A 13,543-nucleotide genomic window follows, 5' to 3' on the forward strand; every position below is an offset into this window, starting at 1 on the left:
TTAAGTTTTAATTCATTGTTTTATCTTTCAGACTAGTGAAGATGAATTCAGACCACCTTTAAAGAAACGAAAAGTTGGTCGACCAAGAAAAAACCCAAACCCATTTGATGAAGTCATTAAAAAACATCTGTCTCAAAGTCCAAAGAAAGATAAACAACTTTCTTCATCATCAGGCTTGTTAAGCAGTGTTTCAACAATTAAAATTAATAAAATAGAGACACCATCTTGTAACCAATACAAAATAAAACCCAAGTTAAAAGCTGAAGTTAAAGTAAGTTATTATAATTTATTAGTATATAATAAATATTAAAGTTAATAATATATTAATATTATTAAAAAATATCTCAGAATAAATTAGAATTTTGTAATAAGTTTTTTAAAGTTATTTATATCAATACCTATTTAATGATATTTTTCATAAAACAAATTTTATATTTATTAGTTTAAATATAATCTACTTATTCATATTAAAACTTAATTGTATTCTTAAATAACTGCAGATGTTAAAGTATTAACTATTTCTGCTGCAAGTGATTTGTTTACATTTTAATATCAATTTATTTAATTTATAGATTAAACATTGGAATGTGGAGGATGAAGATGACGAAATCCAAGACCAAGATGATATATTAGGTTTGCCAGAATATGTATGTAAAAAACGCCAAATAGCTGATGCATTGCATAGAGTGGTAATTACTAAATATTTAACAATCTCTAACAAAATTATACTCACATATTTAAATTTAAAATTAGATGATATTTTATTCAATATTAAATATTTTACAATAATTATTTCAAATACTCTAGTACGCTGCACATTTTATTTATATTTTAATATTTTAACTAAATTAACTCATTTTAAAATAGGTTACTCATCCGTATATAAATACAATTGAAAAAAATGTCTTAGTCTATAGAAATATTATTCAATAATAAAGCTTAAACATGCTATTTTGTAAATTTATATCAATAAAATGATTTTCGAATAAAAAAGCTACACATTTCAAAAATAAAATGCAAGTTTAAAGTACTTATCTATTGCTATAAAAAAAAGATATTAAAACATTTCTTTCTGTTACTTAGTTGAAAATACATATATTTATATTTATTAAACATATATTTCAAGTTTACAATTTTATTATTCTGATTGATATATAAAAATGGTTCAAAGCCTAGAAAATTAATTTATAGAACATTTGAAATACTTATATTTTATGTTTATATAAAATGTATAACATATTATATTACATATTATTTTGAGAAGTTAATCATGATTAAAAATTTTCTAATAGTCTCCCTGTGCTATCAATAAGCCAGCAGTGATCCCTAAGAAGATAATGTTTTCAAATGCATCATTAGATAGTGTAGACAGTTTAGATGATACTGCTTTATTTCCGCAAAGGGAAGAATCATATAGCCCTATTCCAGTGAGAAGTCAAACTTCAGAATCTTCTGATAATTCTCTTGCACAAACCAACGAAGGTTAGTATTTAGTTCTTTTAATTTTGATTGGTGATGGGTAATTCTGGATTTTGGATTCTATGTTGTGTTCATTGGTGGTTTCAGAACGGGATAGTTCTACTACGGTCGAACTCGCTGAACGACAATGCACACCCGTCAGTCCGAGTCGACCGAATGTAGAAATAACTACCGTCGATGTGAGTGTCTTGTTACTAGTATATAATTGAGTGAATTGTATTTTTAATTATTATTTATATTTGTAGGATGATCACGAAAGAAGAAGACTGAAAAAGAAACGCAAACATAGGAAACATAAACACAGTCATGATGAAACAAGAACCAAACATAAACATAAACACCACAAAAAACATCACAAAAAGCATAAGCGACATCGAGATTCTGATTTAGAGCTTTCGGTATCTGAACCACCTACTCTATCTCCCCAAAGACTTATTGTAGACACCATAGAAGACGATGATGACGATGATGATAATGATGATTGCAAATCTAAAGAAGTAAGTAAAACCAGTATTATTTACTAAAGAAATGAGTAAGATCAATAATATTCAAAAACTAAATCCTTAATTTTAATATTTAATAATTTATTAATTTAATTTAATAACGCTAAATTATTCAATCATCTGAATCACATAATTATATTAACTTATTGAATACACACAATATATAAACTTAATTATAAACTTTAATGTGATTGAAACGCTTTAGAATGACTCCAGTGAAGTTGAAAGCAGTGATGTACCAGCATTTCTGTCTGATCAACAAATATGGAAGTGGTCAGGTGACAGTTATAAGCGCCCAGGCCGGGGTGGCAATAAGAAGACTTTTTACAAGTCTATCAGTAGAGGAGACGAAACCATAAGTGTATGTTTTATTGTTGTGTATAGTGCTAATATATTTTTGTTTTGTTTAATGGATTTGCAATTATACAATTATATATTTTTTTGTTTATTATCAGATTGGGGACTGTGCTGTGTTTTTGTCTTCTGGTCAATTGGATCGACCTTTTATTGGTAAAGTTAACTCTATGTGGGAGACTAATCAGGAAAAAATGCAAGTAAAAGTATTTTGGTTTTATCATCCTGAAGAGACTGCCAGTGACTTTACTGGAAATCTACCATACCCAGTTAGTATAATTTACTCAAGTTTTTATTATGATCACAGTGCATTTTTATCATTTTGTATAACATTATAATAGGGAGCATTATTCAAATCACCTCATAATGATATTAATGATGTGCAAAGTATTATGAATGGATGTCAAGTGGTATCAATAGAAGAGTTCAGTTCAATTGTCGAAAAAGATGCTAAACGGTTGAAAAATATATATGTAAATAATGATCTATTCTATTTAGCCGGAGACTATGAGCCAGTCATGAAAATGATAAACTTCAGTGATGGTGTAGTGTTAACACCGAGTAAAACATGATTTACTCGTTAACAATTATTTAAAATAATTTTTATTTATTTATTATTATTTACTAATTAATATTGTTTATTTATAATGTCACCATATTGTATACACATATATATATATATTATTATTATTTTATATTACATAACTGTTTATTATTTTGGTTTTATTTTTTTAATCTTATTAGTTATTTTGTTACCTGTTAAAACTTTGTTTAAAGACTAACATTTGGCTCCAAAATGTGAAAGTTAAACAACTTTTTTTATTAGTTTTTTTCGACCGTATTTAAAATACTGATTGTACATAATTAATGTGGTGTTATATGCATGTACAATGTAATTTTATGTTTTGTGTAGATCTCTTTTTTTGTTCAGGTGAGCCATCGTGAAATCGTAATATATTCGGTTCCTAATAAATTGTATTTGTGTTGTATTTTATTACTGAAGAATCAAAAATTATTTTTCATTTGTTTATTATACCATATTTAAATTCCTGGATTTTTTTTTATTTGGTTGCAATTATTATTTGCTATAAGCTATAAACTATTTCATCTAAAATTCTACCACTATAGTAAAATTCTATGACAAATTGACAACTAGTTTTATAATTACAATATTACCTATTTGTTTACACAATTATTATTTTAGATTTTCTAAAATTGTATTTATGTCTTATGTATTGCTTCAATATTTTTTACACATTTAACATGTGTTTGATACTAGTATTTAATAGTTTTTTTTTTTTATTATTATTATTATTTAGTTTTACTTATTGTATTATAATATATTTTGTATGTAATAACTAATAACATAAATGTTGTATTATGAAATCATTTTGTTAATATAACCAAATAAATAAAAAATAAAATTATTTATTATTAATTTTGTTTGTAATTGTTAAAATTGAAAAGTAACTAGTATGTTGCATTTATTTTGTTTTATTTACTGAATATAACCACAAAATAAAAGTTATATAAGTTTATATTTTGAAATTTACAAATCTTTTTGAAGTAGATATTCATAATATATTCTTATTATATTTCAGTGGTGTAACCAGGATTTCAAGGGAGTTAGGGCAATAACAAAATCTTATTAAAATTAAATTTGTATTGCTTACATTACATAAAAAAAAGAGAGGTAATTCATATACCTATTTATTATTTGACCACGTATTATACTAAATACATCCTGCTGAAATTATTAAAATATACAAACATTTTTATTTTTAGTCTATAGACGTACTGATAATATAAAAATAAAAAAAATACAGCTGACGGGGGGCCATGGCCCTTTTAGACTCCTCTCTGGTTACGCCACTGTTATATTTTATTCAATGTGTGTTATACAATATATACAATGAACTTTATTATCATTTATTTTATATAATAATAATATGTTTTACAATACATAAATTCTCGACTTTAATATAATAGGTATGTAATACAAATTTGATACTATTTGTATTTTACTAACTATCATATTATGCCATATACTACCTATATATAAACTATTATTGTAATGAGTTGATATTACTTATGACTAATAATAAAACGGAATTAACATATTTTGTTCATCTATTTATATTTTATTGTAAATTGTCTAACCATCTGCCAAAGCCAAATCATAATATATTTATAATAATATTTTGATGTGATTATATTATTCACTAATAATTGAGAGATTTATAATTGTTTAAAAGAACTACAATTTATTATTAGGTATATTGGACAATGTACCTATGTATTAACACCTAGAAACAAATACCAATATTTTAATTATTTAAAAACAATAAAAATAAAGTTTGTTGATCCATTAACATTCAGACTAAATTTTGTAAATGTAGTGATGTTATATTTATGGGAAATCTGAAAATGTGAATGTGGGATTATTATTTATTATAATATCATTAGTATTATCATAGGTAGGTACCTACTTTGATAACCGTTTAAATATTTTTTTTTTATTTGAATTTTTTGAATTTGGTGTCGCATTATACTCACATTGTACTCATCTACCTATAGATTGTTAACAATAATTTCTTTAATTTCTTTAACTGTTTTTCATATGTAATATACTAAAATATATAAATCATTAACCAGTATTACGGTTGTAAATTTACACGTATGAACACTGAACAGTGTATCTAGTATATTATATTCTATTCTATCTACCAGCTATGTCGCTCCTACCGTACAGTCATTAATTTTTTTGCCGTACCGTTAGGTTAGCAATTTACACGCAGGAATGAGTGTTTCCGACCTGGAAAATTAATTTACGATAGTTAATTCAAATTTAATTTGAAACTGAATTAAAAATTTATTTTTAATCTTCTTTCAATATTATTTATATTTCTGTATACTACAGTTGCCTATACTTGACAATCGCAATGATTTACTCCGAACTAGACAGTAGGTAGTTACATATTTTACGCACTTCATACGACAATTAATAATATTATTATGCGAATGATAATAAATGCAAAGTTCTGTGGAAACAAACTTTGTTGGTATAAAGTGGGTAGTGCAATTGTTTAAATTGAAATTAGGTAGGTACTTAAAACCAGTACGACCTACTAAAATTATAATAATTAATAATAATTAAAATAATACAGAACTTGCTGCAGTCCGTCCCGAATTTAAGTCTTGCGAGGTTTTAATGCAATACACATTTGGGTCAGTAGGTATAACTTCAAACCCACCAAAACTATTTTAAGTTCTCGTATTGTTTTTTCCATGATTGATTATCATAGTTATAACTCATAAGGGATTACATTTTATGTTTTTAAAAATGTTTACTAGATAGGTAGCTTATATAATTTATAAATATATTTATGACCGTTATTATTTATCTAAAATAAAACTAAGAAATCAAACCAGATTTGGTTGATTGTTTATGTAATGTTGAGTTAGAATCAACTACCACATAAAAGTGTCTAAATAGGTACGTACAATATTAATAGTACTTATTTTTTAAATATCTAACGGTCAAAGTTACGTATAAAACTGTTTAATCTTTAAAGGAATCTGTGAATAATATTACATGCGCGTCCTACCTACATATTTTGTCCGTGCCCTCAGAAAACTGCGGGCTACAAGTAACCGTTGCCGTTGACCTGAGTTGACGGTACCTGTAGGCTCGGACTAGTAAAAAAGTGCACGGAATGTTACTTAATTTTAGGGCTTTATTGTAGGGTGGTCAAATTTGTTGGGAGGGGACTTAAGCAGTTTAGCCCTTCCAGGGCCAGACATCTACGAGTGTTTGGGAAGCTATGATTCAGACTGAGGGGGCTAAGCCCCCCGTTAACTACGCCTATATTTTAGGGCAAATAATAAAGTAAATATTATAATAAAAAGCTGCTTAACTTGTTTAACCTATACTCCCTTAGTCTTTACTGGTCTGACTGTTGCAATACTATAATATATTATGTTGTTACGAATATGGCTCATTTTTATGGTGGCAAGTCTAAAACTATAAAATTAAATAATCAAAATGATAAAGATTAAGTACCCATAGTACGTATTAGAAGAAAGAAGAAAAAACGAAAAAGTGGTGAAGATCGGACAATGGAAAAAAAAAAAATTGCAACGACCGTTTTATGACGAATTATTGCGACGAATTATGTGGATACTCGTCTACCGCCATAGTAGTATAGTAGATACATACCATAAGTAATTATAATATTATACGTATTATACCATGTTCGGCGGTTATCTCAGGTAGTGTACTTACAGCCGCGATCCAGACCGCTTAAATTAGAATCTCACCGGTTTCGCATATAAAATAATATGCATATTTTGGCAATACTTTCGCGTGTGCGACGTCCGTTCTCAAATTAACCAGTGAGGTTCTATAAACCCGCGGTTTTACTATGAATTGTCAACAGCGGTTGGCTCCATGCCTTTACTGAGAAACTATATTGTAAAATGTATATTTTGTTACCCACATTTCTCATAAGTTATAACACATTACCATCGTCAGTCTTATGAAAATACTTGTCAGTGACGACTGACTTGTCCGTTTTCCTCGTAATCCGTCTCGCTATACGTCCGATTCGCGTCGATTTTCAAACCTACTGATCTCATTATCATTCGGGAGTTATGTGCGTGTTTAATAATATTGTTGTGTAGGTAGTGTGACAAAACTAGATTTTTTAACCAATTGTTTTCTGGTTGCTGTAACGCGAGTGCTTAAGTAGGTACATGTTGTAGTACAGTGTTAAAGTTAAGTTTTGACGAAACGAGTACGGAACACAGCCGAGCAAACATTGATACTATCACCATTAACTCGAAAATGTGTGACACCCGTTCCATGAAGATTAAAGCTCTTTAAGGTTGGTTGCACATCAGTTACTTATAATATTTATTGGTTAAATGTAGGATTGTGAAAATTTCGTATAGGTATTTCTATAATAGTTACAACATAAAACATTGGTTTATTATATCTCCATATTGTACATCATATTAGTTGTATAGGTTAAAAAAATTCAAGCAAAACTAAAAATACAAATTAAACAAGTAAAAATAGTCGCAGGACATATAAATATTGAATATAATTATATTGTGTATTATTGTCAGTATATATAGTCCGATATATAGTATATGATCTATAATATGTATATTATATTATATACATAGATTACTAGTAAATTGTAATATATCTGCTGTGTTATATTATTATTGTATTATTATATAATTAGATAGGGTGTGAATTCGGTGGAGTGAAACTGGGAAAGACAAAAATAGTTTACATACAGACTGTTTTAGTCGGTTATCTGTAGATACCTAAATATGTGTCCATACCGCCTAATATAATTTATTAAGTACATTCAGAGAGTAATTTCAGTATTAAGATATGTAATATTATATAAACTGTTATAAGATAATAATAAGAGTATAATATGTATAATAATTATTATAGTAATATATAATATTACAGATACTATGATTATCATGGAAAAAAAAATTTGGTTATAATAAATAGTTTCTAGTTGGTGTAATAAATATTTTAGTTGGGTCAAACAATGTATTTAGCTAAAAATACTAAATGAATTAGTAGGTTAAATATAACTATAAAAAATGGTTGATGTACAAATATTAAATAGTTATACCAACCATAACCATGGCGCAGCTGTCCCGCCTTAATTCAAAAATTAGAATTTTGTACTAAGTAATATGAATTATAAAATTTCAAATGATTAGAATTTGGTTAAATACAATTAAAAACGTATGGAATCTTCGAATAACTTTTGTCACATTATGTACACGCGCGTTAACTAGTTCAAGGAAGTGTAGCCTGCATACTTCACGATTTCTACCTCGTAATTATATTTTAGAATCTAAATGGCATCATAGTAGAGTGAACTTGCACTTAAATAATACCGACTAAGGTATGTAGTTCCAATTAAACAATATTCGCGAAAAAAGGGTTAATCGTTTACACGTGCGGATCTCACGTGATCTCAAATAATCTTAAATAATCACTTTTAATAGCGATTTAATTAAATCGAATTCCATGATTTTACAATATATTCCCAATAATCATGGTTTTTGGGTTTGTATAAACATGTATTTCGTGTAAAGAAGTTATTATTTTTAATTATTGTTATCAATTAAAATACCTATAATGTGTTCTGATTATTTTGTATATTTGCTTAAATGATCAGTTTAGGCATCTTTCTACATAATATTAGGTAGCTTGATAGGTTAGGGCTGTAAGACAAAAGGCAAAGAGGGTTACCCGTCATAAGTTCTCGATCCCCCCGAGTTCTAGGCATCTTTTTGCATTTTTTTCATATTTTTCAACCACAAAAATAGTAATTTTATAATTGCATTTATAACTATTATTTTATAGTTATTCCAACTATATAAATTTAACTAATTCATTTTAGTACTCCCAACTATACATTTATTGTGTCACTACACAGTACACACATAAAAATTTGTAGTTGCATTAACTCCAAATGTTCTTATTGCTAAACACATTTGCACTTCAATTTTCGCTTACTGCGACTGGACGGTTGTTTTAACACTATCTATTGTTCACGCTATAATTTTAACATAAACTCTTATTGGAGTTAAAACAACACCAGATTTGGTTTTAAATTAACATTATTTATGTGTTTTTCTGATGGCATATTATATTACGTGTTTCTACTATTAAAAATAATTAAAAAGAACACACTATTGAAGGTTGAATCAAATAATCTATACTTTTGAATTTAACTGTCATAAATAAGTAAAATTAACAATAAACAATCTTATAATAATAAATTCTTTGGAAAAAGAAGTGTCAAGATTTTTTTCTCAGTTGATGAGTTCTAAACCCTTAACTATCTTGATTAAATTTACCTAACCTATATGTCGCCTAAAATTCTACTCGCTAAACCATTAGACTACCTATCGGGACTAATTGATTTGAATTAAAATACACTATTAAAACAAGTCTAAATATCTATTATATTCTTAAAACAGAAATATTGGTATTAAAAACAAACTTTATACAATTTTAAAATTAACTATTTCAATAGTTTTAAAATGAGACCTATATTGATTTTAATTGAAACATAAATAAATTTATCAAAACAACTAAGTATCTTAATTTTACTATTAATAATTTGTTGCTTTAGAATGTTTAATACTCAACACTGGTTGTTTAAATTAATGCTCTATTGAGGTTTTACTTAAAAAAAAAAAACGATTAAACCGAATTTTTGGTATGTGACATCAGAGTTAGGAGCTTATTTAACTACCCCATTTCTATGTGTGTATATTAACTTGAGATTATGGTTGGGTTAATCATTTATCTGGTTGTAACAACTACTATTTTTTTCCGTGTACAAGTAGTTTTCTATAAAACTAAGTAGGTAATTTATGAATAATTAAATATTATCAGAAATATTATAAATACAACTAAAAATTAATAATTTTAGAAAAACCATAATTTTCTTGAGTAATAATTGATACAAACGAGAATTATATTTTTAGTATAATTTTTATGCTATTAGTCAACACTTGTGTAATTAGAATATATTTTCCAGTGTATAATATAAAGAAAATAATAATTTGTTTTTTTTTATAATATTAGTTTGATAATAAATAGGTATTAACAATAATAAAATAAAATAAATTCATTGTTCTTTGTAAATAATTATGTATTAGCCAATCAGCGAAAAATATGTTTTTTTACTATGAGCTTAATTATTAAGTTAATAATGTAAACTTTACTGTAGTATATATATATATATATATATAGGTCATTTAATCGAATATGTTCGTATATATTCAAACATTCTATAATCAATAGCTTCTTGATAATGATTTTTTACTCGATGTTATACTTCTTGTTTCTATGGAAGTTTAAACGTTTTCTTTAATTTTAAAATTCATCAACAGAATCTTTTGACTAGGTACATAATAAATTGGATTCGTTTATTCATTATAAAATTCAGTCATTAAAGATACTACTACACAAGTTGTTTAATACACGCATTAATAAAATAGTATAGTAATATAGACAGCATAGTTCAAAAGGTCAGTTGTTGGGAGTGCTGTTTTCATTAGGTACCACTGGTACCAGATTTTCCGTCAAGTTGGTTATCTATCTTATATTTTATCTATGTTCTCAAACCTTAAACATCTTTTGATTATCTAAATTTCAAAGGTTAATAAGTCTACTTACATAATTTTAAGGTAATTGAAAAAATTTCGCTGAAGCTATTGAAAGAACTTATCCCATTTCCAGTTTGGTTTTAGGAGCAAACACTTTACAGTACAGAAACCCACAGCTAATACTATTGAATCTTCTTCTAAAGTAGAAGTAATTACTTTCGTTCTCTTTATCCTATACGCCGTTGATCATCTTCATCTTCCTATCAGCTATCACTATCGTAGAAGACTTAAGTAATGACAAAACCGTTCTCGTTATATTATATTCATATCATTAAATAGCAGCACAATACAAAATGTACAAATATACCTACTAATATATCCGTTTTCTTTAACACATTGATGTTTCGTACTACAAATCAGAGAACTAATAAAATACCTATGTAGGTATAGTAAAAATAATAAAAAATAAAATCATTTATGTCGTGCGAGGTATTGTGATTTATCGTTAGCTATGAATTTTGATGTAAACTCACAAAATAATTTTTAACTTCTACGCCGGTCATAGGAAGCCGTTTATTGTTTTTCAAACGCGATTTAAAGTTAAAAAACAAATTTTAATATCCATCAGCAAAATTTACGTTGTTTTAACACACAAACACTCGATTCAAAACTCTTTCAGCTCACAGAATTGGATATTAGGAAAGGAAAGAAATACGTGAATTTAAGTTTAAAGCGCAATAAGACGACCCAAAATATCGAAAAACTTTTTCCCCTTTCAACCGCACGTCCACGCGTCACTATTGTGGCATGGACGCTTATTGTTTATAAGTTTTAATAATAGTTTCAGCGGGAATGTCTGAAGAAACCTGAATATATAGTGGAAGCCTCTTGGTCGGTTGTAATACACCTATATAATAATATAAATATAGCGAAAAGCGTTTGCGTCAGTTAATGCTTTTTCATGGGTAGATATCGACGGTATGTGTAATAATAATCCTGCAAATTACCCGTTATCGATATTCCGCTTATACCTATGATCTGGTAATTTATATCATAAAGTCTCCAGGATGCTATAATTAGTAGATTTTTGTATCCTATAGTTCATATTTTTTAATAGGTACCTAACAATGTATTTTTTTTGAAAAATTATAAATATTTAAAATACTTACATATTACATATGTGTTCAATGAAACTACGTTTGTTGAGTAGGTACTTGTTTACGTCTTATATTTATATATATACATGCGCAGCCGGGGGTATTTTAATGTCATAAACAGAATTGGTACGTATAATATTTAGCAGACCTCAGTTGGCCTAAACTCGAGTTGAAAATCTAACAATTTAATTTTTTTAATTAACTATTTTATATTATTGTCTAATTTTCTGACGTAACAAATAATAATATGTAAACTACATTTGAGAAAGAGAAGACATATAATGAATTTATTCACTGCCTTCCTTCCTACTTTTACATCAATAGGCACTATAACACAACTCCAGTCACAGTCGCCCACACTTATACAAATATAGTATACCTGCACGACGTGATGCCCAGATGAAATGTTCAGAAAACCGATAAAATATACAATTTTAATAGTTTTAATTTTCAAACTATTTTATTTTATTGAAAAAAACTGCTATATAAATATCACCAAAAATATGATAAAGAAATGATTAAACTGCAATTCACTCATATTTAAAACAGCAGCTATAGCCTAATTATTTTACACGGACCTGTCGAAAGCAGTTATACTAAATTGTCGATTAAACGACTTTTAGTCTATAAAACTTCCATTTAGAGCATACAAAATAATATATGACATGTGTAGTATTCGTTAACTGTGTAGGTATAGACATGTATAGAATTGTAGGGTATATTCGTAGTTTTATGTATTATTATAGACGACATTTTAACATCAGGTGAGTAAATGTTTTTGTCCCTGAGTGAATGATAGTTTTTGTTCTCGATAGGAAAAATTTTAAAAAGCCACCAAAATAAAATAAAAAAGTCGTTTACGATTAAATTTGCATACAACCATGTACTGTGCTAAATCATTAAATCATAAATACACCGAGAGAATTTAGTTTATATTTTCTTGTGAAAAAACAAAAAAATCTAAACACGATTAAGTACTATCCATTTGAAACAAGAGTTTTTGATTACAATATTATCGTAATTCATAGAACCTAACAAATAATAATTTTTAGTGTTATTTTCTATAATAATATTTTTGTAACTTAAAATTACAGTTTTGTTAGAACCATATTTTTACTAGCGACCTAATTATAACAACATTTAATGACCCTTTATATCTCATGATTATACCTAGATCATAATATTAAAATTAAACTTGTAACCATATAATTACTCATAAATTTATTTAAGATTTCTCGAATCTAATATGTTTTTTTTTTTTTATCAAAATTATAAAAAAAATGTGTTAGTTACTATTCAGTTTTTTAACTGGTTCAAGTCAGAATCAAAACAATTTAGATGAGAGACAATAGGAAAAAACAATTTTCACTGTGGATTTAACTATCTCTGTCACCATTTGATTTAATTCTCAGAAACGACCAAGTAATAATGACATTATTATTAACTCTATATTTAACCTTTTTAACAGACTTAATTGGAGAATTTCGTGTCAATAATATGTTTAAAGTTGTCAAACTATTATCTATAAGGTATTCAAATATTTTAAATTTATTTAAAAATATTTATCTAAATATGACTCAGTACTCACCATAAATCATTGTTTTACTTAAAATATCAAGTTATAACTCTACTACATTTAATTATATTCTATATTTATATTATTTTATATCATAAAATAGTACTGAATATTATAATATTTATACTTCACTTATAATTTTTTTTTTTTTTTTTTTTAAGAACATTTACACATTATTATGATTTATTAAATATACAATTAAGATGTTGATTTGTTTATTATTATGATCAGTTATTAGCATACATTTAATTATTAATACCATAACTATAATATATATAAGTTAATATTATTCGTATGTGTTAATTGTATTA

The 13,543-nt window shown here is 26.6% G+C and overlaps 2 protein-coding genes across 10 annotated transcripts in view; both read left to right on the forward strand.

Annotated features, from left to right (window-relative positions):
- LOC114120265 (myb-like protein AA) overlaps positions 1-3,314 on the forward strand; it is a 67,815-nt gene extending 64,501 nt beyond the window's left edge. For 8 of the 9 annotated variants that reach the window (XM_050197362.1, XM_027982125.2, XM_050197366.1 and 5 more), the window contains 8 exons: positions 32-271; positions 573-689; positions 1,293-1,482; positions 1,567-1,658; positions 1,725-1,976; positions 2,188-2,343; positions 2,438-2,605; positions 2,678-3,314. In XM_050197362.1, coding sequence (XP_050053319.1) covers positions 32-271; positions 573-689; positions 1,293-1,482; positions 1,567-1,658; positions 1,725-1,976; positions 2,188-2,343; positions 2,438-2,605; positions 2,678-2,908 — 1,446 coding nt within the window. In that variant the 3' untranslated portion in view covers positions 2,909-3,314. Of the gene's footprint in view, positions 1-31; positions 272-572; positions 690-1,292; positions 1,483-1,566; positions 1,659-1,724; positions 1,977-2,187; positions 2,344-2,437; positions 2,606-2,677 lie in introns of those variants that run through there. The other variant, XM_027982127.2, reaches the window with a different exon arrangement.
- Positions 3,315-6,868: 3,554 nt separating this feature from the next.
- The window catches only part of LOC114120263 (chaoptin-like), a 227,470-nt gene continuing 220,795 nt past the window's right edge, over positions 6,869-13,543 (forward strand). The window contains exon 1 of the mRNA XM_027982118.2: positions 6,869-7,222. The gene's annotated coding sequence lies outside the window, so the exon portion shown is untranslated. The remainder of the gene's footprint in view (positions 7,223-13,543) is intronic.

Source organism: Aphis gossypii, chromosome 1 (assembly GCF_020184175.1).
Source record: "Aphis gossypii isolate Hap1 chromosome 1, ASM2018417v2, whole genome shotgun sequence".
Lineage (NCBI taxonomy): Eukaryota > Metazoa > Arthropoda > Insecta > Hemiptera > Aphididae > Aphis > Aphis gossypii.